The 26,997-nt window shown below is 38.8% G+C and overlaps 1 protein-coding gene across 1 annotated transcript in view; it reads left to right on the forward strand.

Moving 5' to 3' along the window:
* Positions 1–26,506, forward strand: part of ptchd4 (patched domain containing 4) — a 45,840-nt gene extending 19,334 nt beyond the window's left edge. The window contains exon 3 of the mRNA XM_063496465.2: positions 22,169–26,506. Coding sequence (XP_063352535.1) covers positions 22,169–23,856 — 1,688 coding nt within the window. The 3' untranslated portion in view covers positions 23,857–26,506. The remainder of the gene's footprint in view (positions 1–22,168) is intronic.
* The last annotated feature ends 491 nt before the right edge of the window (positions 26,507–26,997 follow it).

Consider the following 26,997-nt stretch of genomic DNA (forward strand, 5'->3'; position numbering starts at 1 on the left):
TCCTTACTGAACAGAATTTCAGGTTGAACTCCATCAAAATCCAAATCAGAATTTACCATGAAGTCACGTCCAATATAATTAAAATCTAAATTTGAATTCAAAGTTATGTTTAACTCATGGCACATTTCAGTCATTTGATAGTCTTGATTCACTGCAGGAACTCCTTTTTGTGTTTTTTAAAACTTTTTTGTCTGAATCATGAATGCCCAAGTCATCAAAATTCATGAGTTTCTACTGCAGTGATGTTGTGGGGTTTTTTTTAAGTGAATGAGTTATTGTTTGCAAATGTATATATACCACAGTATACAGTAAAAAAAAAAAAAAAAAAAAAAAAAAAAAAGACATTTACTCTTTTCTCTGTAGAGATCACACTGAAGTCCCATCCAAACCAGAGGGCAAAACAAGTTCACTGAAATACTGTGAAGGTGCATCCTTATCTGGTAGCACAAAACTAATTAACGCCTTAAAGCTTTTGTGTGATGAGACTCATTACCAATAAGTTATGCCCATGAGGTCCAAGTCATCCTTGGTGATGACTCTATCCTATGGGATTATGTCTTTATTTTAAAAATTGTGTTCCAGAGTCTTAGCAATGAGACAAAAAAAATTCTAACTGAAAATCAAATATGTATTTCCTTTTTTTTTTTTTTTTACAAAAAAAAAAACTACAAAAATCAAACAGTTTGCTAACATACTAGCATGCTGTTCCTGTTAGCTAAGGCCATATACATCTTTCAAATAACAAACTATAGTATAGGATGCCAATGCAGTAAAATGTTAATGCAATGTAAATCTAAGATATAATATTTTCAAAAAGGCTAAAAACATTTAGTCAGTATTTCATGGTAGCATAAGTTACATGTTGTAGTGGAGCGTTTTCCCCTCCAGCAGGCTTGTTTTTGTTTTGTATTTTTTGTTTGTTTGTTGGGTTTTTTTGTTTTTTAGAAAATTACAGAATATGTCTCGATTGCATAAAGTGTCATAAGATTTTTCCCCCTTTTCAATCCTTTCAATTTTATTTGAAAAATGGAAAGCAGTACAATACAATGTCAGTATTTTAATCCTTGATATTGACAACTAAAAATGCAGGTACTGAACATTGTAAATTAACATAACATATTACTTCAAAAAGTGACCTGAATCACATTGTTTCTTAATAACCAGTTATCAATATAAACCTTAAGCTACAGTCCCACACACCAACACAAATCCCTATCATTATGAAGACACACATATGATCTTTGTCGACAACACCAAGCAAAGATGAAAACCAGCACAAAGAGACTTCAAAGCGATTGCCACACTGACTCTACTTTAGAAATATGAACTGGTAGAATTGGAGGCTGCGGCCTGACTTCTAATCAGTCTGTTACCTGTTGAAGTTCAGTCTGGCTGCTGGCTGTTGGGTGTACACTTAGCTTTATCATCACTCTGGATTTTTGGCTAGCTTTGCGTTGGCGTGCAGATAACTAAAGAAACTTTGTAACATGATTAATGATATAAATGTAACTGTAATGTTATTAATGAATTTAGTTCAGTAATGGGTTGCTGTGTTACTGAAAAATGTAGTGTGATTACAATAACTCAACAATGTTTGCCAGCAGAAAAACTGCTGAATCAGCAACATGCTAGCAGTGAGATGTGCATTTTCAGGTATTCTTGATGCCAAATTGGTTATCCAGTTTTGGATGATGTGGCAAAGAAGAAAGATTCTTATTGGTTTGTAAAGGTAGGAGTAGGGCTGGGCAATATGGCCTAAAATTCATATCACGGTATAATTTGAAGCATGTGCGGTAACAATATATATCGCGATATATTATTTTCTTCTGTATAACGTATTTTACACACTATAAGGCACACTTAAAATCCTTTAATTTTCTCAAAAATCGACAGTGTGCCTTATGTATGAATTCTGGTTGTGCTTACTGACCTCAAACCGATTTTATGTAGTACACGGCGCGCAGAAATCTGTTAAAAAATGTTTTAGTACAACTTTGGTAAGCTATGAAGGATGGATTGCCAGAGCATTACGGCTGCCGTAGTCAGAAGCCTTGTGGAGTAATCTGGGTCCAAAACTCCGTCTGCTTTAGGTCCCAAAGTCAAACGAACACTGCGGTATCACTGAGAGTTAAAAACTGTCTAAATTCTTTCATCTTTATTAAAATAATCAGCGTTACTGCTTTACCAGGTGTAACAATTAAGTTTAACATCCAGGCATCCATGAAAACAGAATTTATTAAATTCAACGGAGTTAGAAGTTAGCAGGAAGTTAGCTCGCTAGTTTCCACCTAAACATGATATCCCATGTTCTGACTGAGAGATTTCTGAAAAAATTAAAACATACAGCTCTGCTGTCACTTTCAACATAAATGAAGACAGAAAACTAAACAGCAGTGACTTTTGTAGGGTTACTGAAGTTGGACTAGCTGGTATGTAATGATGTCCTACGTGATCGCTAGCAAAACTGCTATGTTAGCATAACATTAGCACAGTAAAGCTGAAGGATGAACGCTAACTTTTTTCCACTCGATAAAAGTTAACGTGAGGGTTTCTGGTGGTTAGGGACAAATGCACTTGCATGGCAGGATGCTATAAACGGACCAAACTTCAGTTAGGAGAACAACTGAGATAATCCATCCACAATATGAGGTTAGTCGTTAATATACTGCAACAACATGGGAATAGAGCAGCTGCGAGAGAATTCAGCATTAAAGAATCAATGGTACGGAGGTGGAGGAAGCGCAGTTTTTGGCTTTCCCCATATTCCAAAAGTGCTTCGTCTCTTTGCTATTACTGTCGCCCGGCATAATTTGCAGATGATGTTGTTTGCAGCCGCTGCAATGCTTTCAACCAAAACAGGCGCAGCCTGATGACATGCGCTATCAACATGCACTATCGCGGTAGAACGGTATAGTCAAAATCTCTACCGTTGGCCAAATTTATATATTTTCTACCATATACCGTTTATACCGCCCACCCCTAGGTGGGAGGTGGTCTAGATGTGTGGAGGCTAAAATGAAGACTGGCAAAATAAGAACTGACTGAAAACTTATTTAAGGTAGTTTTCAGGATTACAAGCTTAATAACATACGTCACATTCAAACATACATTAAATGTACATTTTCCACATTTTCCTCCATCATATCCTCTCTTTCCTTATCTGTCTCCCTTTTGTTCTTTAAATATACCTTGTCTATTTACTCTACAGTATATCTTTCTTCTATATGTATTACTAAGGTCACCAGATCCCCAGAGCTTTGGTAGAGCTTGGCTGCATGCCAGCTGACATAACTTAAGTTTAAGTAAGACTCAGGAACAAGAGACTGGCTCAGCTCCCTCCTTATGACCTAGAGGCAGAGGAGAAGGAGAGGAGAGGAGATGAAGGGCTAGAGGTGTGAAAGAAGCTAAAAAAAATCAAAGAGGAAAAAAAGAATGTGATTTATTGGAAAGAAAAAGCTCCCTTTTTTCTTTCCAATAAATCACATTCTTTTTTTTTTCTCTTTGCTTTTCCTCTTTTACTCTGCAGAAAGGTAGGACAGAGACTGAATATTAGGAGGGAGGAGAGAGGGGAAGAGGAGAAGGGAAGATGAAGAGGAAGAGGCAGGAGGTGGAGACAGAAGAAGGAGATGGAGAGGACTTGATGAAGTCTGTAATTTCATGTGACAGGACCTCAGAGGTAGCAGATGTCCACCCTCCTTTTGGGAGGTTCTGACTGAGGCACACCCCTATCACTATATCAGTGCCACATCAGGACAGACACTGAGAACTGTAATAGAAACTGATACCAAATCTGTCATGCCAGTGTGGACATATTTCAGTTAATTCAATTTTATTTATACAGCATCAAATCAAAACAAGAGTATCTTGTATTGTAAGGTAGACCCTACAATAATACATACAGAGAAAAACCCAACAACAAAAAAAAAAAGATATCAAAAGAAGAAAACCTTTTTCCTGGATCATCATTAAATTTTAACTTATCCATCCACTCATTTCTATTGAATTTTTGGTTATGTGATGTGCCCAAACAGAAAAGCTTTCAAAATGCATGTGGGAAACTTCATATGAAAGATAAGCATTTATAGTTTCTGAAAAAACTTCAGCATTTGGTTAAAACACAACAATAATTGGGAAAAGAAATAGGGCTTACCATTGTGCTATTGAGTTTCTAAGCTACTACTGGGAGGTACCAGTCTGAGGTGTTTAACTGTGCCCCCTAGGCACATTAGGGGCTTAATATGAGGGCCCAACTGAAATCAAAATGAGATATCCCCTTTTGCAGTCAAAAACTTTTGAAGAACCAGAAATCATATATGATTTACATACAGGATTTACACATATGTATTGTGGTTACACATGCATCTACAGAGAAACAGTGTGTGGTCCATGTGGTAATAGAGCTCCCAGAAAACTCTAATTGTCTGCGAATGACCAAAACATCTATCTCTACATCTCTTTGTGCTGGTAGAGTGGCCAGATGAAAGCCATTCCTGCGTAAAAGCCAAAAATCTCTTCATCTGTCTGATGGGATGGAAATTGATCTCTGACCTACTATAAAGGCAGAATGCTATGCATGATGAGGAACCAATCTTCATTGTGAAATGTAGCAGTTACACATAGTAATGCAATTTGTAAACTTATCAGGGCTAGAAAACGCTAAGGTTTGAGAGAATGATAGTTAAGGCCAACAAAAAACTACATAAAGGAATTTAAGGTGACGTAATTTGTAGTACAAGACGCGTGTAACAAGGGCAGCACTTTCTTTGGAAATGTAGTACTGTAACACTGGTAAAATAACATGGTATAAAACTAGCACAAAAGGCCCAATGATTATAACGCAAGACTATGAAGACAACAGCTGAATTTCACATAAATGTAGCAGAGAACAAAGTAAATGATTTTTGAAATAGTGTCACAAAGTCCCATCCTATCCAAATAATACAAAAGAGACATCGCTCCTCTCTAAAGTTGTATTGGCTTGTTAAGTGTAAAGCTGTGTCATGGTTTCTCTTTATCTGCTTCATCAAAGCCTCCCTTCACACTGTAGTAAAATTAATCCATTATTCTCTCTCAAATGTCTAACTAATGTCATCTGTGGCCTTTGAATCATGTAGTGGAAGCAAATTTGCACAGGGCAGGTACCGTCAGATGTCTTTGGACCTTTGTTTAATATGGAGCACCCTCTCCTCTTGTCTGTCTCCCTTGTGCCTATCTGCCGTGTCATATGCGAGCTGGCCAATTACTGCTGAGTTGAGCTTGTCACTTTCTTCTCTCTCTGGATATGTGATGACTGTTAGAAGTGTAAAAACAGGCAGGAGGAGAGAAAAGAAAGCAGAACAGCACTCATGAAACATACATGCTGGGACGTTGCAGAGGTAGTGCTGGCACTTTTTTCCTTTCTCTTGCTGACAGGTTTATATAAATTCAGGATATCGACCATCCAGACCTGCATTTTATTTAGTTAACACAACGGGCTGCTATTGTTTGTTCCTCTGGTGCATGATGACGCTCCACAATGCCAGTCTGTATTCATCAGCCTTGTATGAGTCATAATGGAAGTATGTTGGAAGAATGTGTTTCTTTTAAGTCAACCGAGAAATCTCAAAACCAGCGAGACAGTTACAATACTAAACTCTAATACTAAAATCCAGATAGCAATGAGGTCTTACTCTGTATACTATGGAGACCAACTGTGAGGTTGGAGTTGGTACTAACTTCAGCTGTGAGATCTTTGTTTTTCCTCTCATGGACACAGTGTTTATGTGGGATCTACTTGTTTAACAGTTCCTGCGTAAGTTCAGTCAGCATAAGAGGGATCATAGAATGGAATAGAAAGTAGTGGGAGTGAAAGGAGACCTTACATTTAGAATGTTAAACGAGCAAGTAGTTCTTTTGTAGGCACAACAACATAAGCCATGGCTGTCCAAGAAGGTAAGAGGAATATTACAACCGTGTAGTTTTTTTTAATAGTTATGCTTTTAATTGTCTGTAGGGTGAGCGGTGCTACCTCTGCTACTGCTCAAACAACATAACTGGTTAATGGTGTTAGCATTTAAAATAACATAATGATACAGTTCCAGTTTAGGAATCATAAGGTGTGATCAGTAATTATAGACTTTCAAACCTCTTCTGGCATTAACATCAGCACAAAAGCTGTGCTGGTAGCGTCCAGATTTCCTGAAGCTCGTGTAGATTCAGATTTTACACTCCAAACAGCTGAGATGACTCTTTAAAATTCAGCAATTAAAGATTGTTGCCTGAATTAAATGGAAAGTATTGATTGGTGAGCTTCAGTGCTAATGGGCTGGTGTTATTACCTTCAACAGAACAAGGTTGGCTGCTTGCCGGCTGTTTTCACCGTTGCTGTCTTGAGTGAAGTTTTTGACTTAGAAACTGAGGGATAATTCATGTGCTCAAAAGCTATAGACTGATACTATAAAGTCTACCATGCTTTATCTACCTTTTTACTCTAATTTGTACAAAATTTACAAATTTAACATCATGTTCTTTTCATTCTGACTTTAAAGTAGCAACTGATCTCATAATCCCAACAGGAAAGTGTTTACTAAGGTCATAGAGCAAAGAAGCTGAAGGGTCATGTTTTCCCTCGACTTTTATACAATCAGAGTAGTCTTCCCCTACTGGGCACAGAAATACAGATCTAAGGCAGTTCAGTAATGGCTTCACTACCTCGTATCTATGTCCAGTTTCTTTTATGGGTATAATATTAGGATTACCTTGCTAATTACATTATTTTAACCTGATAAATAAGTTTTAAAAAGTGTCCACAAATCCATCAGATTATAATTTTAAAGTTTGCTGCTGAGGTTCTTATTTTGTGATCTTAAACTGACAATAAAGAAATTCTAGTTTCTGACCTATAAGGTCCCATGTAAGGAATATCAGCATATTCTGGCTTCACCTATGGGGAACTGTCTTGTCATATGCAGCCTGTGGTCTTTCCATCTGCCAATATGTCCATCTGCTTCTTCTCAGAATATGTATATAATAATGGATATAATGCGTTTACCTGAAAGTTACCTGGTTGCCAAACTGGTGATCTGCTTTTGCAAGCTCGTCCAGAGCACTTGAGTGGGTGAAATGCTGGTTATTAAAAATTTTTCATGAAAAGTTCTTAACCATGCTCTGTGTCTGCCACATCAATCCAGGCAGGGATGTTCCTGTCAGCGCCGCTGCATGATTTACAAGGTGGTTGGAACTTTCTCTTTCTGGACCTTGATGCTTTTATCGACTGATATTTTCTTATCCTGTGAGGGCAAGATGGATAGTGACACTTAACATTCGCAGCCAGTCACGTGCCATGGCCGTCTCTGCTGATGGTGAAAAGCCTTCTAGGAATTCCTGCCTGTTTCTATAAGTAGGGCTGGATGACTGATGATCGATCTGTGGATGTTATTGCCATGAGTACCTCTGGGATGGTGGTAGCATGACAGCTTCAGGGTCATTATTAATGCCTGCACAAAGGAGTCATAAACCACTTCTGCACATCAATTAATACTCCTCCATGATGATATGACTTAATGGAAAAACACACTGTTTCTGGGAGAGCGAGCCATTTGGAGTCTATATAATATACTTCTTTATATGTTTCTAGCATAATTGGATCTTGCTTTGGGGAAAAGAAATATCTACTTGGAGTTGTGTGTATTCCTTGTCTTTTCCTCGGATTTATCTTTAATACTTATCTTTAGGTTTTCAACTGATTGCTTCCCGTTCTCATAACATCATCTCTCAGTATTCAGAACCACGAGCCTCTTGGTGTGCCTCTAATTGGCTGTGTGAAATTTTACACCTTACTGCATTTACAGTGTAAGAAGCCTCCATGTTTCCTGCAGCTAAAACTGACTGCAATGGTAGCAGTGAGTGTTAAGTTGAAGTAGACAGCAAAAAGAATAATACAGTTCGTGACTGCAGCGTTTCTCCCTCTCCATACAATACATCATATCTGCTCGGCTTCTTTGAAAAAATGCTTTGTATACACAAAACAGGCCAACTGTGAAATGGGTTATGGACAAGACACACGAAAAAAGAAAAAACAATATATCAAGCAGTTTTTCTTCTTAAATAAAATGACAAGTTCTGCAACATGTTCAATTTTGTAAATTCTGTCACTATGCAAAACAACTTGAGATGTTTTCAGAGACATTTGTTGTAAGTAAGTTAAAATTCGGTTGGAACAGATTTCCAGGGGTCTGAATGGCTAAAGGGAGCTGAATATGTGTAACAGCGTGTTTATGCAGATTTAAAGAGAGATGTTATGGTGCAGCTGCTCCTTTTGACGTCAAATAGTATTGATCTTCACATCACTGTCAGGGTAATGTCGTTTAGGAAATAGCAGACCTAGAAACACACAAACAGCACTTGTGTATTTAGCACTCATTACTCACCATTGCCATGAATGCACCTGGTCAAGAAAATCAGGGAAGCAGGGGAGAGAGATACGAGATGGCACAGATACATAAGCATGTCAGCTGTGACATGGAAGTGATATGTGCATGTGGAATATCATTTTATAAACGTGCGTGCTCTTCAAACAGATTGGATGCTGCTCATGCTAACGTGTTAGAATTCAGAGTTGTGCATAAAAGATAGTTTCATCTATTGATTTACCAGTGTGCAGCAAAATGTGATGAGGAATGTGAACTCCTACCTGCATCGGTGACATGGTCTGGGGTCGGTCACCCATGATTTTGAGTTTTGGTTCTGGACTTATTTTACAAAGTGTAGGATGATGATTTCTGGTTCCTTAATATGTTATTTTCGTAGGTTTGGGGTTGAGCTTCAGTCTTCTGTTTATGTCCGTTATCCCTGGTTTCTCAGAGTATTACCATCTTTCTGTACATAGAAAGCTATGTATAGTCCACCCGGTTGTGTTCCTGGTCTTGTTTGTGTGTCTGTCTGTTCTCTGCATTCTGTCTTCATGCCTGTTTCTTCCTGGTTCCAATGTCAAGCCCCTGTGTCTTAGTTTGTTTCTCAGTGTGTGGGCTTTCCTGCTTTACTCTGACAGTCTCTTGTACTGTGTGTATCTTGTTCAGTTTAGCTTCCCCTGTCTCATCAGTTAGATTATGTCCAGCCGTGTTCCTCATGCGTTGCCTCTCTCTCCCCTGATTCCCTCTTGTGTATGTTGTTTGTGCCTCCTTCCATCTGGTGCTGGTCCTCAGCCACAGAGCTGTGTGCTCTGTGAGTTTGCGTTTCTTAAGGCAAGTTAGTTTCCGGTTTGAGTTGAACCTGAGTTTTTGTGTTTTGAGCTTTTGGGAGAGCCCAGCAATAAAGCTGTTTATGAGCTTACCTCTGTGCTCTTGGAGTCCTGTGTTTGGGTCCTAACCTGCCTGCCACACAGCGGATTATGACAACTGGAGCTATCTTTAATGTCTTCCTCATATTCCTCCAAGGTTAACATATTACCTACCACTAATTGGCCAGCCATATAATTCATTATTTATGAGTGTGACAGGGATTAAGGGAATCTGAAGCTTCTACTGCAGGCAGAAGCTGTATCAGACTTGCTTCAGGTTCTTAAGTTATCATGTGCCTTGTTTGAAGAACCTGTAGGAGGGAATGCAAAAGTGTGTTCATATACAAATGTATCATAAGAATTAATGTTTCTGTTTCTATGAAGGAAATCAATTGTGTTTGAAATTACTAGGCCATCTTCAAGGTCAAACAAAGGCAAACAATTTATGTAAGTTATATGTCTATTAAGTAAATTATATACATTTATCTTGATTATTTTTATGATTAGTTAAACAATGTTAAACCTAAACAATGATATTTTAAGTATTCTCAAAGACAAAGTCTATGAAATGCAATAAGGTGTCAACATTTTCATGGAGGCTTTAAGACATCCTCTTGTTTGATGTGAAAGATAAACCGAATACACCAAACAGTTGAATTAAAGGGCTCGAACAGTGTGTGATATGGTTAACTGTTGATATCTATGGGGGATTAAACTATTCATGAAAAAAGGTTTTGTGTTGCTTGAACAGCTACTTGAACTTTGTACATTTAGTCAACTAATGTCTCAGATTTTACCATCTCTGCTCTGTACATGTATTTATATGCATATTCTATTTAAACACCTTTGTATATGTAGGAAATAAGTTCTTATTAAAGGACAATCTTCTTTACACACACAGACAGCTCTATAAGTGTTATGGAGTTTTTCTATTTCCTAAATGTTGCATCCAGCACAGTGAATTTTAAATCAAAGTGAAGTGCATATTTTGAGCTTTAATTTAGGGGTTTAACAAGAGTATTGTATTAAATGCATCACATGAACTGTTTAGGAATTTCAGCCATTTGTGTACATAGCTGCACACTTTCAGAAGCTAAATAGTAACTGGACAAAGTAACTAGTGGCTGGCTCTCATTTATCTGCCTTCAGAAACTTTTGGATTGCTTTTATCGTGGTGTTTTGGATCATTGCCGATTTCCACTTTGAAGCATTTTCCAATCATTTTATTTTTTTGAGTGTAACCAGTGGTTTGCACCTTTTTGTAAACCTTCAGTATTTATGGTCATAAAGGCATGTCTCAATTGTAGACTTTCAAAAAAACACACCTCGATCATCCAAAATGTTCTTTACTTGTAGATGTGATGGTTTTCTTAAACAAATAAGGATTTATGAGACCACCTAGTTGTTATCTGTAGTCTTTCAGGCCTTTTGCATTTGCTGAGCTGGCTTTTATGTTACATCCTTTCAAGAATTTACCAGATGGGTAGTGAGTTAGCTACTCCTGAAGTTTTCATTAACTCTCTGGTAGGTCTGTTTTTTTCAATAATGATTAATCATGACCTCCTTTATTTGTCTCAAGATCTTTTTGGACATCATATTGAGAGTTTCAGTGAACTAACAAATACAAGTTCAACAGCTGGAATCAACTCCAGATGTGTTTTCTGGAATAACTGGGTCTCACCTGGCATTGAAACAGTTTGTTAATAAATTGTTCAATTACTATTAATCATCTGGTGTACAGAGTCAAAAATAACATTAACTATCTACACACTTCTGTACCTGACTGTAAGGCAAAGATGCTAATACTTACAACACAGATTGAATAAATTTTGAATCAGATCGTAATCAAAGTTATTACAAATTAATCACATGAAGCACTGATTTTTATTTTTATTTTTCTAGATAATAGAGAAAAACAGCCAACTTCATTATGTCACTATTGGTATAACAATCTTTATTCTTTAATAAAAGCACAAATTCAAATTTGGATGAAAATGTGTAATACAGCTTAAAAACAATTTTACATTTATATAGCCAATGCTGTTAATTGTCTATATGTCAGAAGTTATGTTGTCGATTTGATTTAATAACAGCATTTTTGGGGTTATTTTGTAAAATATTTATTGTCAGTGATTTATTGAGAGCTGTTCATTATGGATTTAATTTCCTGCATTTAAGCATTTAATACATATTACCTTTAGAAGACTGCATTTCCCCAAATCCCTTTCAGTAGAGATGGAGGGTACTCATGTTTACCTAGGGAAACATGAGTCTTGTAGGAAGCCGTTATAAATCTTGCTTTGATGTCGGTCAGTTTTTTGTGTTGTACACCCCTTTTTTGAAGTCTCATATAAAGACTATCATTTCTATAATTGATGTCTGGTCCATTTTCCTGGCCTCAGTGAATTTGCCACAACAAGTTAACCTATTTTGCATGTTAGTATCTTACTGAGAATCTTCAAAGGCACTGAGAGTTGTATATTTGACTAAAACTAATTTTTATTGCAGTCCCTCCTGCGACAGACCAAAAAATCAGTCAGACTCTGCGATTAGGTAAAGCCAAGCCAATGTAAATTGACTTGTTCAAGTTTATGACATTACAAATATGGCAGACACTTAATCCTTGAACATTGACAGGCCTTAATATAGAAATAATATAAAAATATGAAGCTGTATTTTAAAAAATACCCAGCCCATTCTGAACTTAGAATGACACTGTCCCGTGTAATGAGAAAGTTTACATAGTTTCTTACCTCGTTTTTCTGTTATGTAGAAATGAGGGGAGTATACACTGAGTGTTTAAACAGCTACATTACTACAGTTCAGGACAATCAGTGTCCTGGAATCTGAGTAGGAGTATGGCACTGATTTAAACACATCCTCCTGAGCTGCCCTGAGGTGTGAAATGGCAAATTTGGTCTTTTGCATTTTCAAAGCCCTCTCCTTCTCAGTGTGTTCCTGCTGCTTGACTGCTGCAAAATCTGTGCATGTATATTTTATATGTCTATGTGTTTGACAGCCTGTATTTGTTGAAGCCAATGAGAATAGGCACTTCACTGTGTGTGAGTGAGCTCCTTGCATCTATGTGCATGAATATCTGCATCTGACCATTTCTTTTATGTTGTGTTTGCATGAAAATAAATACAGTCGGGTAAAAAAAAAAAGTCTCATCCAGGGTTGGATGTCAGCATGTTTTCCTAAGAAGACGACTGTGCCGTTGGATTGTTATTAGATTCTAAAAAATGTAATGAGGTGACTGTATATCATTATAACCAGTCTGAGTGATGCAGACACTGCTTGCAAGAAGAAATCCTTTGAATTTTGCTTCACGTTGACTCTTTCAGAAAGGTTTGTGACGTAATCACAGCAAGTGTGTGTTTTTGTTGGTGTTGTGCTGAATTGTTAATCTGGCGAAGTGAGAATGAACTTTTGGGATTCATAAATTGAAGAAAGTGCTTTAATGTTTCTGAAAATGTCTGAAGTGATTATTTGTCAGAAACACCCATGTTTGAGTACCATTCCTAAAATAAAATAAGAGAAAACAAATCCTATCACTCACTCATCTTTGATGTGAAAAAATTTGACTTTTTTCCCTCTGTGCATTTTTAATAGATCAACAATCTTACGGCTCTTTGATGCTATATTTAGAACAGTTACGCGGGGTCCTTTCGAGACTCCACTTCCTGCTGAATATTGCATTAAAAATGTATTACCCCCTACCTTTAAACCCACCTGCTTGACTTGTATCTTTAAACGTGGCTCTCAACCCCCAACCGTCCTCACTGTTCACAGTCACACAAATGAGAGAGTTGAATAAAGGTGGTAATGTTGTGTCCCAATTATACACTACAGGATTGGAAATATAGGTACAAATATAAGAAAAACCACATACAATGTACCCTGCATCTCACCTTGATAAGTGCTGGGATAGGTTATAGCACTGTTTCCCAAACTTTTGGAGCACCGATTTTCACATTTGAAAAATCACACGGCATACCACCAAACAAAAATGTCACAAAAAGCATATTGATAATTTTCCCCTGCGCACCAGGCATAGGTTGGTTCGGTTTGTCCCCAGTATACCTTTTTAGCTTTCTTCTCACCACTACTCATGCTAGGGCCTTTATCTGGGTCAGAATTTTCTCCAGGACGCAGATCACACTGACTGCTTGTTCTTTTCAGATATTTATCTATTGCTATTACGTGCTGCCTCGTCTCACAGCATGACTATTATGTAATTTCTTCTTCGTCTTCTTCTGTTTTACTGCCAGTTGGCAACCCATTTAATTAGAGCAGGTAGTTGTACTGCCCTCTAGTGGAAAAGGATGTAATTGTTCTGCTCATTACTCAAGTTGATAGCTTAGAGTACTAATCAGGTGGAACCAGATAATCTTCCACGGAACACCTGATCGTTGGTGTGCCGTGGCACAGTGGTTAGGAAACACTGGGTTACAGCATCCTACTGACCGTGAACTGGATAAGTGGGGAAAAAATGAGTGGATGGAATCAAATGCGACTGGCTTGCATTTGAAACCAAATAATTGTTCAGGAAAACTTTCGCAATTTCACAGAAACTGCTTTTTTTTTAGAGGAAAACATGGCTCAGGGTGGTGAAATACATGTGTATTTGGGGGCAGGATGTTTGAAAGTAGCCAATCCAAAAGTGTTATTCGTGTCTCCTTATTGCATCCACAGTAGATGCAGTCCAGCGTTCCCACATCATAACAGTTTACTGCGTGTACCTATCTCGAGTGTTTTTGTGTTTTTGGTTTTGTTGTTCTTAAAGCCCTAAGATGCCACCCAACAATAAGCATTTACAGGATTTTTTTTTGACCACATCAAAGATTTGCAGAACGCTCCAGGAATATTTTCACTTTTATCATTTGAACAGGGTTGAGCTCACATCTAAGTAAAACACAGCATGGGCAACCAGTTGCAATTAGCCAAGCAGGTACTATAGAGGTTAAACTTGGGAGAAATGTACCTGTTGCTTGCACAAAAAGCAAAGTGGTGTTTATCGGTATTGTCATCACCTAGATATTGATTTGGATGTGAAGATTGCCCCTGGGTTCCCCAGTGTTCGTCCTCACTTTCATTCCGCTCATCCGTTTTTATTGAGTTTGGGTCACTTTTCTGTTCTGAGACCTCCTCCTTGTGATATTGGCTCCTCTGTCATCTCCACCTGCGTGATAAGCCAGTACGTTTAACAGTCATTCTGATTGGGAGAATCCACGGTGGGCGGGAGCAGCTGGCATGCTCTCTCAGTATGTGATGGATGTGTTTTGGAAGTGTGTGTGCCCCAGAAGTTTTAGAGCAGTAATTTAGTGTAATTACTCGGTAGCTTTTTGGTATGGGCCAGAGGAGGAGAGGGCAAATGCAGCCGAGACCTTCATTATAGGAGACCAGTGGTCAGACTGTGGGACAATAGGACTGTTATTTTTTACCCTTCCGCCTAACTTCTCAGCAGAAAATAGCCTGCTGGACAGCTGGTGACAAACTGCCCTCTTACAATCCATTAAGGTTTGTACCTGGAGCCTGGGAGAGGCTTGAGATACAACACCACTCGCCTCTTCATCCTTTCATTCTGAGCTACAGCTTCTCATCTGTTGCCCTCTCTTTATCCCTCTCTGATTCCTGACTAACTGCTGTAGTGGTTGGCAGGCAGCACAGACTGTACCACATTAGACAGAAAGGTAAAAGGTGAGTACATGCAAGTGTTCAGAGGGTGTATAGATGTGTTGAAGCTGCTGTTTCAGTGCAGAAGTTGATCAGTGTTGTCAAAACAAATTATTAAAGATGATCACATCACAAATTAGTAATTGTGACCAGAAAACGGCCCGAACAAAACAGCCAGTGCTAGAGACAGGAAGGTCATGAGTGTAAGTACCAGCTTACAGCAGATAAAAGCTTGCCTGACCTCTTTTGGTTCTACAAAAAATAAGATTATGACCTGATTTGCCTTAATTGAGACAAAAGAAGACTGCAATGCTTTAGTGACCTGAGTGTCACACTAGTGCTCAGAATCAAAAATCTACAATATTACATGCTTCTCTTTTAAATAGAGCACCCAGACTAGACATTAGAAAATATTGCAGGTACTGCACACCGGTACATCTGTGCAATGACTGAGGACAAATACACACCCACCTTGAGTTATGCCGGCCAAGGGAGTCATGTTTTTTGTAGGATTTGCGTTCGTGTATGCATGTCATGTTTTCTGTCTATGAACACAATGAATTATGATAACACTTTATAGGAGTGTGGACTGTAGTATTTTAATCATTCATTAAATTTTGGTTTATATCCACCAAGATCTTCAAGGTCAACTTAATTATTTTTTATAGAATCAACATAAAGCCTTATAACGTAGAAACTGTGATTCTTACAAGTTTGGTGTGTACTGTGATCATATAGAAAGTATTGTGTGAAGAATTAAAATATGATTTCACTCTTGACCTCTCCTTCAAGGTCAACAGGTTGATCTGAAGGTCAAAGTGACAATACTATATAGAGGAATTTTCAAACTTACTACCAGTGTTTGTATTGACATCATATAGACTAATAGGGAATGATAAATGTGGAATGGTTGTCCGTGTTAGCCCTGCGATGGACTGGTGATCTGTCCAGGGTGTACCATGCCTTTTGCCCTGTGGTAGCTGGGATAGGCTCTGGCCCTCCCACGACCCTGATAAGGTTAAGCGGAAGAGAATAGATAGATGGATGGACATTACTTTTAACTGTTGACCTTTTCTTTAAGGTCACATTTTCATAAAATGTGCTATTTTAAAAACTATGATTAAAATTCTGCTGCCATTTAGGAAATTATATTGGTATATGGGGGATTCTAAATATTAGATTATAGTTTGCGTCCACACATCATGTCATATTTGAAATCTAAGAAAACAAAATGAATATATACAAAACACAATACTATTCCTTTAAAACTGCCTGAGTGGGGTGCCTTTATGAGTGCTTCTTGTTGCTGTCTGTTTCCCCATAAAAAAAAATTGCATCTAGGTAGATATAAACTAACGAGGGATCTAGGATTAACCTCCTTGGTAACCCCACTACCCCAAAGGTCTAAGTTGTCATCAGTGACCATCCCTTCCTTAACTCTAACCCCAGGCAATCCAAATATTTAAATTTAGATTTTGATACACTGTTTCTCCAAGTCGTTCCAATTAGGAACAGGAAAACAATCATGCTAACTGACTAAAAAAAAATTCAAATTTTTTTCCAAAGATGTCCATTATGCTCTATTTCATAATATAGGGTTGTATAGGGAACAGTTGGGGTTAGAGTTACCACCTATAATCAATTAGAACTCCGAAAGTTAATTGCCTTTGCTGGTTGAAATTGGTTCTAAGAAGCTGTTATTCTCCACTCTCAGTCAGTATACTTAGCTGTTCAGATACTGCACAAGAACCAAGTACTGAAGTTCCTCACTGTAGTTACCAAATGTATGTTAAACCGCCTGCAGACTCTGAGAAAAGAGGGAGATGAAAAAAGCCAGAGTCACTTTATTTGCCATTTCTATTTGGCGTGCTTGTTCTGTAGTGCGTCTGTGTGTAGGTGTGTTTGTGTGTGGGTGAAGATGGCGAGAGCAAACAACAAATGAGAGTGTGGTCTTTTCTGCAGACTTGCAGTCATAGCTCTAAAAAGATGGGAGTCACAGTGTTATTGTGTAGAGCAGTGGTCCCCCACCCCCGGGCCATGGACCGATACCGGTCCATGAGTCGTTTGGTACCGGGCCGTCAGAGTTGACGCTCGGCTGTGAATTTTATGGTTTTCAGGGTTTTTATCATTAACTCGGTTTCCCTGGGTCTTTTCCCGTGTTGTAGTTGTGTGTCTTCTTTTGAAAGAAATATTTACGCATTACAATAGCGACCAGAAGGCATTAAGGGGCAGAGAGGAGGATGTTACTCTCAATGTTGTTGGCGCATTTTGGGAGGACGCTGTTAATAAAGTTATACAATTACACAGTGAATTCATGTTTATTATTATATTTACAAAATAAAGTTTGTAAAGTTTTTGTCTTGGTTGTATCATTTTATTTTGTTGTATTTATCCGCGACACCTTAAAGGCCGGTCCCTGAAAATATTGTCTGACGTTAAACCGGTCCGTGGTGCAAAAATTTTGGGGACTGCTGGTGTAGAGGACATCACAGTAATGCAACCGGACCCTCTGTTCCTCTGCTGATGTGTTACCTCTCACCAATCAGCCTTTGTCATCCATTTGTATTAGCAGGGATGCACACATTAAAATTTGGACATTCAATTTTGCATAATTCACCATCGAGACAGTGAGAGAATTGTCAGTTTCCTTCAAAGATGATTAGCATTGAGCGACAGTCATGCTTCCAGCCACGTGCTAGTCTCCCTCCTGCCTCTACACTCATTGAATAAATTCCCCCCGCTGCCTGCTCATAGAAAATCTCTAACCACAAAAAAGAAAGTTTGGAGTTTGAAAACAGTGGCTGGCTGGGGAAGTTTTCTGAATGGTATCTTGGATTTTCTCTCACAGTCCGAAGACATGGGCTTGTTGTTCATGAAATTGGAATGAGTGATGACTAACCCAATCCTATAGCTATACCTCCAAACCCTAAACAAAAAGAGAGAGAAGCAAAAGGGAATGTAGTGATAGTGTGAATATTGCTTCATGCAAATCAGTTAGATTAATTATTTTTTTCCCCACTGATCCTCAAGACTTTTTTGTTTTGTTTTGTTTTGTTTTTAACTCTCTGAGGTCTAAGTCATCAGTGGTGATGACCTCAACCCTAGGTCCAAACTCTAAACTGATGTTTTTGAGAAAGCAAATGGGAAATTTCTAGAATAGATAGAATTTATTGAGGGAATGGAGGCATAATATGGTTTGACATGGTGAAGAGTCGTAGTTACAGAGGACTCACAATTAAAGAACCATTAAAAAACCATTAAAATACATTTTTCCCCCTTATTGTCGTTTTACTTTCAGAAACAAACCAAAAGAAGCAACAGGACACATGCATGCAAAAAAACAGATTTGAAATGTAGCATCTTCTACTTTGTAAATGAGTCTTGCTGGCATGTGGCTATAACAAAAAACAACTTTAACCCTAAAGGCCTTTACACACTGAGCACACTGCAGAAAAAATGACATGAAATTTTGAATTTTTCAAATGAAAACTTTTCGTGTAACGTATATACACATCAGAAGCATTTTGCGAAAATATATTCTCAAAACATACACTACGAAAAAAAAGGAGCTGTAGCTGCTTTTAGAGATATTTCATAATGTCAGTTTGGCAGTTTGAGCTCTTGTTGGCAGAGTTGGGACCACATCTGAAGAGGCAGAGAAAGGATTGACCCTGAGCAGCGTTTAGTGGTGTGTCTGAGGTAAAAACAGGATTATTTTATTGTTTCCATATCATTGTATATTCAGTAAAGTATTGAGCTATGAGCGCACTTGTTGCCAAATGAAGGGTGTCTGATTGGTCAGATCTGTTTATTTGCTTGCAAAATCAGGAAAATCGAGAAAATAAATGCTGCAAATTTGTCACGTGAAATTACGGTGTCTGTGTAAACGGCTGAAGAAAACGTGAGTCAGAAAAATACTTTTTTTTAAAGGCCTCAACCCATTACAAGTCTCTGCTAAGCCAGTAACTGCTAGGAGTTTTACGAGTTCCTCAATAAATCCTGATCAATTTTGTTGTGTTAAAAAAGCAGGTCTTCGGAGGTATTCATCAATGCAACTGTTTTATCACCTCTGAGATAAAGTCAGTGTAGAAAAAGAGTAGATAAAAGGCTTGCATTTGACCCAGATGTTCAAAGTCAAATGTCATGAGTTTGACATCATAGTTTTGTGCTGTGCAACTGTTATCAGAACATTTATGAGAAGAATTGATACGCTTGGAGACGTACGATTTCAATGGACTGGACAGTTTTCAGGTGAAACCAGTACATCCCTGTTCACGCCACATGAAGCGTCTGACTTGGTTTGACATGGCTGTGAACACCCATTACCTCAGCGAGCATGTCACTGTTTTTGATCTTTCCATGCACTGTGCTACATCATTTCTACCTTCTAATTGGGATTCTTCTCACATTGGAGCGGCACAAGCTTTCAAAGACAAAGGCATTTTCACAGAGACAGGTGTGAAGCCTCCCAAGTGTTTGTCAGTGATAAAATGAATTATACTCTTACTAGAAAGCAGCCTTGATCATAACACTGCCAAACTTACTGTCTTAATGCTTCTTAAATCTGAACTGTTTGAAGAGTCTTACCAGTGTGCACTACATCAGAACACCACATGCTTTTTAGACTGTTATTTTAAGCAGACAGCTGCTGGTGTCTGACCATGTTGGTTTAGCATGAGATAAAATATGGGACTGAAACCAAGATTTTTGGTGTTGATGCTATTGTTGTTTACCCGTAAACTGTAGATGGATTTTGTCTTGTTGTGCTGATTTGGAAATAAAGGTTTAATCATATTTGTCTAATGTACGTTGGAATTGACATTAGATTGAACAGATGATTCTAGATATACACAGTGTTAAAAGGAAGGTCTGGGGCACCAGTTTAGCTCAGTGCTTTGAGAATGCGACCACATGCCATATGGCCGAGAGTGGCCGGCCTGGGTTCGTAGTCCGACCCGCGGCCCTTTGCTGCATGTCTGCCCCTGTTTTCCTATCCTCTCTTCGCTGTATCTGTCAAATAAAGCTGAAGATATGGATCCCTAATTTTAAATAAGAGTAAATTTACTGTTAGGTACTTACAGTGCGTTCTACATATTCTCTCTCTCTCTTACTCATATGACAGCTTTGTTCTCTGCTTGTTTTTTTTCTGATAAAATAAAATGATCCACCAGCAAAGATTATTCAAACAAAAATGCAAATTTGTGCAGTCATGAAAATATCTTGGTTAGAAATGTTCTCTTTCGATGTTAGTACTGCTACTAACCAGGGACGCTTTACCAGATGGGCTCATTATTTTTATCCACTTCCACCTGCCAGCAATCAGTCACCGTAATGAATCCCAGAGCTTTTCCAATCATGTTTAGAAAGTGACACAGTACTTAACATCCTATTTGGTAACTGGTGAGGGGTAACGCATGTGGACTCCCTCAGTTTAATGCTGTAAAAACCAAGGGAGTAAATTTCCTCTCTCTCTCTCCACCTCTAAACCAGCTGACACTAACTAATTGACTTGCTGTACGGCTTAATAATACTAAAAGCAGGAAGAGCCATCTAGCCAACTCATTACATAGGGCTAATCCTTTACAGTTAATTAACTTTTTTTTTTTCCTGTGTGTCAAACAAGGGAAAATTTATAATGCTGTCAAGGGTGGCAATCTTTCTTACTTCTATATCCACCTGCTACATGTGAGAGGGACATTTTAATGCCAATGTTGGCACAGAAATGTACAAATAGGCTAAATGCAGTGTGCTGAGATATTTACATGCTGGAAAAACATTAAGTTGATTCTCGTGTTCAGAAATTCATAACACATTTGCTTGTAGCATTCCAGCTCCGGCATCTTACAAATAAATGAACAGCGTGCGTGGGTGGGCGGGTGTTCCAGCGTGGGAGGTTTTGCACTGTGGCTTTTCTCATGCCTTTGAAGGTTGTGCATTCATGGTTGTATTTTTGACTGGTGAAAATCCCACAGATTTGACTCACATGAATGGGCCTGCTGCAGACATATGTGGATGCTGTTTAGTGATGCATGGTAAAGAGGATGGTGTAAAACTCTATCTCATAAATGAAGAGAGATGGAAGAGCCATCACCATGTTCAGATTTGAATTTGAACTTTTAATCTGGTTTGTCATGGTGAGACTTCTCAGCAGTTTGGGTCACTAATAAAAAATAAGAGTGTACTAATAATCATGGTCTCTCTCTCTCTCTCTCACGAGGGCGGCGTGGACACCCAAGTTTGTGTATGTAATCCTACGTCATTTCAGAATGAGGTGACGAAGAATTTTGAAATTGATACAATAGTACTACTAAAAATATCGAGTTTGAGGTTTTCGGAGGTTTTCGAAAAAGGGGGCAACACAGGGTTTTCAAATTGATACCATAGGTGCATCTATTCGAAGGCTGGCACCTGTACATTATTTTAATACTGAGTTTAGGGATTATTGTTAATTGCTCTTATTTGGCTTTTTTAAACACTGACATGTTTAAGGAAGAAATACAGAAAAATGATGACAACTGCAGACGTCTGTCCAATGCATGTGTATATAACCAAGTTCCAAGTCCCTCATTGCATATTTAAAGATTTTAAAGATTTAAGGTCCTTCCATCCTAGACCCCCGGTTTAGTGTCTGAAAATGTTTAAATAAAAGCTATGTGAATATTTTGTCAGGTCATTATATCCAAAGCAGATGCTTCCATATATAGCTTTTGTGTGTGCAAAAATTAACAATGATTGTGATAACTGTCTTTTGTTGTTTATCTTTTTATCTATGAAGTTGGATTTTGCATTGATGGTTGTTGGGAAAAAACACATACATGAACATTCAACAAGTCCCATGCTAGAAGTACCAGTACATTGTGAGAATTTTCAAGGTCACCTTGGTTGGATTATTCTTTGGTTCTTTGGTTCACATCAAACAGAACTTGAATGAAAAATATTAATGAATACTTTCAAAAGCTCTTAATCTGTCACAAATTTTACTTGCTGTCAAGGTTTCACAGAAACACAGATAAATAAATAAACTGATGTAATCATTTCTGTGTATGTATTATTTCTGCAATATTTTTAGTTCTTCAAGTTAAATTTTTGTTGTGGGTTTGTTGTTTTTCAATTCGGTCTAATCACACAAATTACACCATTAACCACATTGCTTAGAGGTAAAAATAACAGTACTTTGGTCCTGCTTTGGTAGCATGTACATATTAGAATTTACACATTTCTCTTTCTTGCTTCTAGGTCATGGAACCAAAGGGGTGTTTGAGCTGCTGGCGGGCTGGAGGAGAACCAGGGAAAACCTCCCCTTCAAGGAGCGAGTTGCAGACGCGTTTGCCGACGTGATGGTGTGCTACACTATGACCAGTTCACTCTACATCATAACCTTTGGCATGGGAGCTAGCCCTTTTACTAACATCGAGTCAGTGAAAATCTTCTGCCAGAGCATGTGTGTGGCCATCCTGGTCAACTACTTCTATGTTTTCTCTTTCTATGGCTCCTGCCTGGTGTTTGCTGGACAGCTTGAGCAGAACCGCTACCACAGTGTTTTCTGCTGTAAAATCCCCTCAGTGGAGTACCTGGACCGCCAGCCCACATGGTTTAAAACCATGATGAGTGATGGCCACGACCTGTCCACACACCATGACAGTGTACCATACCAGAATCACTTCATCCAACACTTTCTGCGAGAGCACTACACGGAATGGATTACCAACACCTATGTCAAACCATTTGTGGTCATTCTCTATCTTATTTATGCTTCTTTCTCATTCATGGGATGTTTACAAATCAGTGATGGATCAAATATTGTGAACCTGTTGGCGAGTAACTCTCCAAGTGTTTCGTACGCTCTGACTCAGCAGAAGTACTTTAGTAACTACAGTCCAGTGATTGGATTTTATATTTATGAACCCATTGAGTACTGGAACTCCACAGTGCAGGAGCACTTGAAGACTTTGAGTCACGGTTTCAACAAGATCTCCTGGATGGACAACTTTTTCCACTACTTGCGGGTAGTGAATGTGAGTGCGTCAACTAAGAACGACTTCATCACCATCCTTAAAGGTTCCTTCTTGCGTAGCCCAGAGTACCAGCACTTCACAGAGGACATCATATTTTCCAAGAACAGCGAGACTGACGAATACGACATCATTGCTTCAAGGATGTACTTGGTAGCGCGAACCACTGAGAAGAAACGTGAGGAGGTGGTGGAGCTTTTGGAAAAGCTTCGGCCCTTGATGCTGATCAACAGCATCAAATTCATTGCCTTCAATCCAACGTTTGTATTCATGGACCGGTACAGCTCCTCTGTCATCTCCCCCATTCTGACCTCAGGCTTCAGCGTACTCACCATCCTCATCCTCACTTTCTTCCTGGTCATCAACCCATTGGGAAACTTTTGGCTCATCCTCACAGTTACATCCGTGGAGCTGGGTGTCTTGGGTTTGATGACTCTCTGGAATGTCGGCATGGACAGCATCTCAATCCTGTGCCTTATTTATACCCTCAACTTCGCCATGGATCACTGTGCACCACACCTGTACACTTTTGTGCTGGCCACTGAGCACACTAGGACGCAGTGCATCAAGTTGGCACTGGAGGAGCACGGGGCTGCCATCCTGCAGAACACATCCTGCTTTGTGATTGGGATCATGCCCCTGGTGTTTGTGCCTTCCAATCTGACCTACACACTGTTCAAGTGCTCCCTCCTCACCGCGGGCTGCACTGTGCTGCACTGCTTTGTCATTTTGCCTGTCTTCCTGACCTTCTTCCCGCCATCCAAAAAGAGGCACAAGAAAAAGAAACGGGCCAAGCGGAAAGAGCGGGAGAGGGAGAGGGAGAGGGAGCGGGAAAGAGAAAGGGAAAGGGAAAGGGAGGAGATAGAGTGCATTGAAGTCAGGGAGAATCCGGATCATGTGACAAATGTCTGAACAGTTTGTAAGGATAGCAGTCAATAGTAGTGCTGGATGCTGAGGTACCTCTTGAGGTGCAGGGGAATATGACATTACCCCTGAGGAGTGAGAGGTCATCACTCCTAGCCAATAGCAGCTAAGCTGGCCAGAATCGAGTGCAGCCCTACTGGTCAGTCGTGTAGTCCTTCAGTCTGGACAGTGTATCTCATTTGCACAAACTGCAACACGGTCATGGTTCTAAGGCTCTTTTCCAACTCTTTGGTATATAGAAAAAAGTTAGTTAGCAGAACACATGCTTGCTCAATCTGTAAGTAAATCTTGAACACACAGTATGTTATTCCATTTAAATATTAGCAATTATGTGTTTGTCTCCTGCAGCCCTCTTCTCAAAATGAGTGAGGATCATAGCAGTCTATTAAGCCAAGGACATTCAAACAATTTGGCAAAAGCAGCAAGAGCGATAAAGAGTGTACAAATTAAAACTGTGCAAACAACAACTGTGCACACACATTACTCCTCACACCTTGATAAAGGTGAAAAGAAACAAAGCCAAATTGTGTGGAAAGAGAGAAACAGTGGGCTGAAAGCACACTGCATGCTTTTCTGTATCATTATAAATAACCGAACAGCTGAACTGGGCAGATGGCATACACTGTGTCCATTATGAAGAATTATCTTGCACATTGCAGTGTGTGATTAGTACTGTCAAGGTTTATATAAGCGGGAAGCAAATATTTCTGCTTTAATTCAGAGGTTGTATCAGGTCTTAGGCAACAGCAGAAGGAACTGCAGTGGGCTGCAGCATATGAAGAGGAAGTGATAAGTGACAGTCGTGCAGGAGTCTTTGAGAAGGCAGTAAGCCTGATTCTTAGAGTATGACTTAACTAAATCCTAAACTGCTTTTGAACCCAAGCAGCAAAACCAAAAGTAAAGAGTGTTTCTGTGGCTTGAAACGTCGAACTTCCTACCAGAAAATGTTCCCAAAAAAAGTGTGTGACTGTCCCCAAAAGCTTACTGTTACTGAAATTGGAAGGTCTGAATATGAGTCAGTACAGCGGTGGTGCCAAACAGTGTACAGAACAAAAGTCTTGGCAAGATTGAACATTTACATGAAGTCACAAGTTATTTGAGCTTATTTAAAGGATTGCTGGTTGATGTTGCCCAGGTTGTGATGTGAATTATAGCACAGGCTGTAAAGTATAGTGTCAGTGTGAAAAGAAGACAAAAGAATCTAGCTGTTGTTGCACAAGTAGGAAAACAGAAATCAGGAAAGCAAGAGTAATTCAGAGGTCAAGTTAAAGAAATCGTTAATGAGTTATTCCATCAAGGTTACAGAAAGTAGCGGGCAACAGTTAGCATGGGAAGTGACAACAACACTGTAAAAGTGAGGGTGTAGACCATTACTGCCACCTGCAGGGTTGAAGCTGGTCTTGTCAATATAGTATCAGTGCATTTGGATCTAATCCTTCAAAATAAAATTCCATCAAAAACTTGAGTTGTCCTCTGCAAATACCCTTTTCAAAATTCACTTTTTGAAGTGCAAAAATGGCTCCCGTCTCCCCCAGAAGGTAAACAGAATTATCTACGTCTGCCAAGGCCCGATAAGGATCTCTGTTGCAGCCCCAAAACAAACACACCCAAGGTCAGCTGCCCTCAAAGATACCAATCACACTCTGACCTCTAGCAGGCAGGTCTTAGCTGGTGGCATGTGATAGAGAGACCCCATATGTGAGCAGATATGGCTGATTAAAGGCAATACCTTCTTAGGGGACGAGCTGCTTCTTACAGGGCTGTCATTGAGGGGACACTGCTGTTTCATCCCTTTGTGCTGCCATCAAGAAAGTGACTCACACAGGGAAAATAATCGGGCAGCTTGGGGGGTGGGGAGGTAAGAATGTTCATTTGGACCAAATGTCAGTGTGAAATATGTGTATATGTTCGCGAAATGAGTGCATACATCTGTGTGATGAATGGCTCATTCTCAAAAACACTATTAAAATGACTTAATGTGTAAATCAGTGAACGAATGATAGACAATTGTGGAAAGGAGACTTCAGCCTGTATTACTTTACCATGAATGGATTATTTAAAGTTTCTGCTATTTGAAAATTGGTGTAGTTTCACTTTCATCAACCAGGCCCTACTAAGAAATGATGAGTTTTATACAAGCTACTCGCTGCAGCAGCTGCAGTCTTATGTAAAAGCCATGGTGTGTATGTATAGCAAGAAGGCATGAAACGTTGACAGAAATGCAAATGAAATGGGAAAGAAATGCAAATCCTAAACAATTTACTTCCCAGACTGGACTGTGTTTGCATGGCACTGTATTGTATGTATGCATGTATTTAATTTCTCTCTATGAAGACTATGTATTTTTTCTTTTTTCTATTATTTTGCTACACTGTAGTGACTTATGTTTGTTGTTTGGATGCATACTCTGTAACACCATGTGCTGCAAAAGAACAAAATGTGTCATACTTGTTTCAAAACAAAAGCCAGAGGATATTTCATGTGTAATATAGCTGTAAATTACTCTTTTCTATATTTTCTAAGAAAACAAATATACTATAGAAAGATTTTTAATGACAAATTTTCTTAAAAAAGCAAAAAAACAAAAATAAAAACAAAAAAGGGGAAAAAATGTTGAACACAGTAGGCCAGTAATAAACAGTGGAATGTTACCAATATACTAGATCGTATTTCTTGCAAACTGCAGTGTCAATGTTGATGATTCACGTTTTTATATGGGAAACTGTGGCCACCATTTATTGTTTATGTGTCTTGACTCCATTATAATCTTTACTTGGTACTCACATTTAAGGAAATTGAACCTTAAACAGCCCTTTGTCAGTCTTCTGAACAATCTATCAAGCTTTGTAATGATTACTTTGAACAGAAAACCTAGATTAGAAATTTACAGAATATTGGGAATAATGTTGTGATGAACATCTATTATAGTTTGCTATATGACAAGTCAAGCTTAGCAGCAAAAATATAAATATCTAGCTTAACTCTTCTGGAACTTTGGTCCTAAATATTAGTGTCCTCTTACTGTATGGAACCTGCCATCACTGCCTGACGAGCTGTTGTTTGCATCATATCCACATTCAACGCTTTTTGGCTTTTTTGTAATGACTTTAATACCTAGTGCCGTCTGTT

Source organism: Pelmatolapia mariae, linkage group LG15 (assembly GCF_036321145.2).
Source record: "Pelmatolapia mariae isolate MD_Pm_ZW linkage group LG15, Pm_UMD_F_2, whole genome shotgun sequence".
NCBI lineage: Eukaryota > Metazoa > Chordata > Actinopteri > Cichliformes > Cichlidae > Pelmatolapia > Pelmatolapia mariae.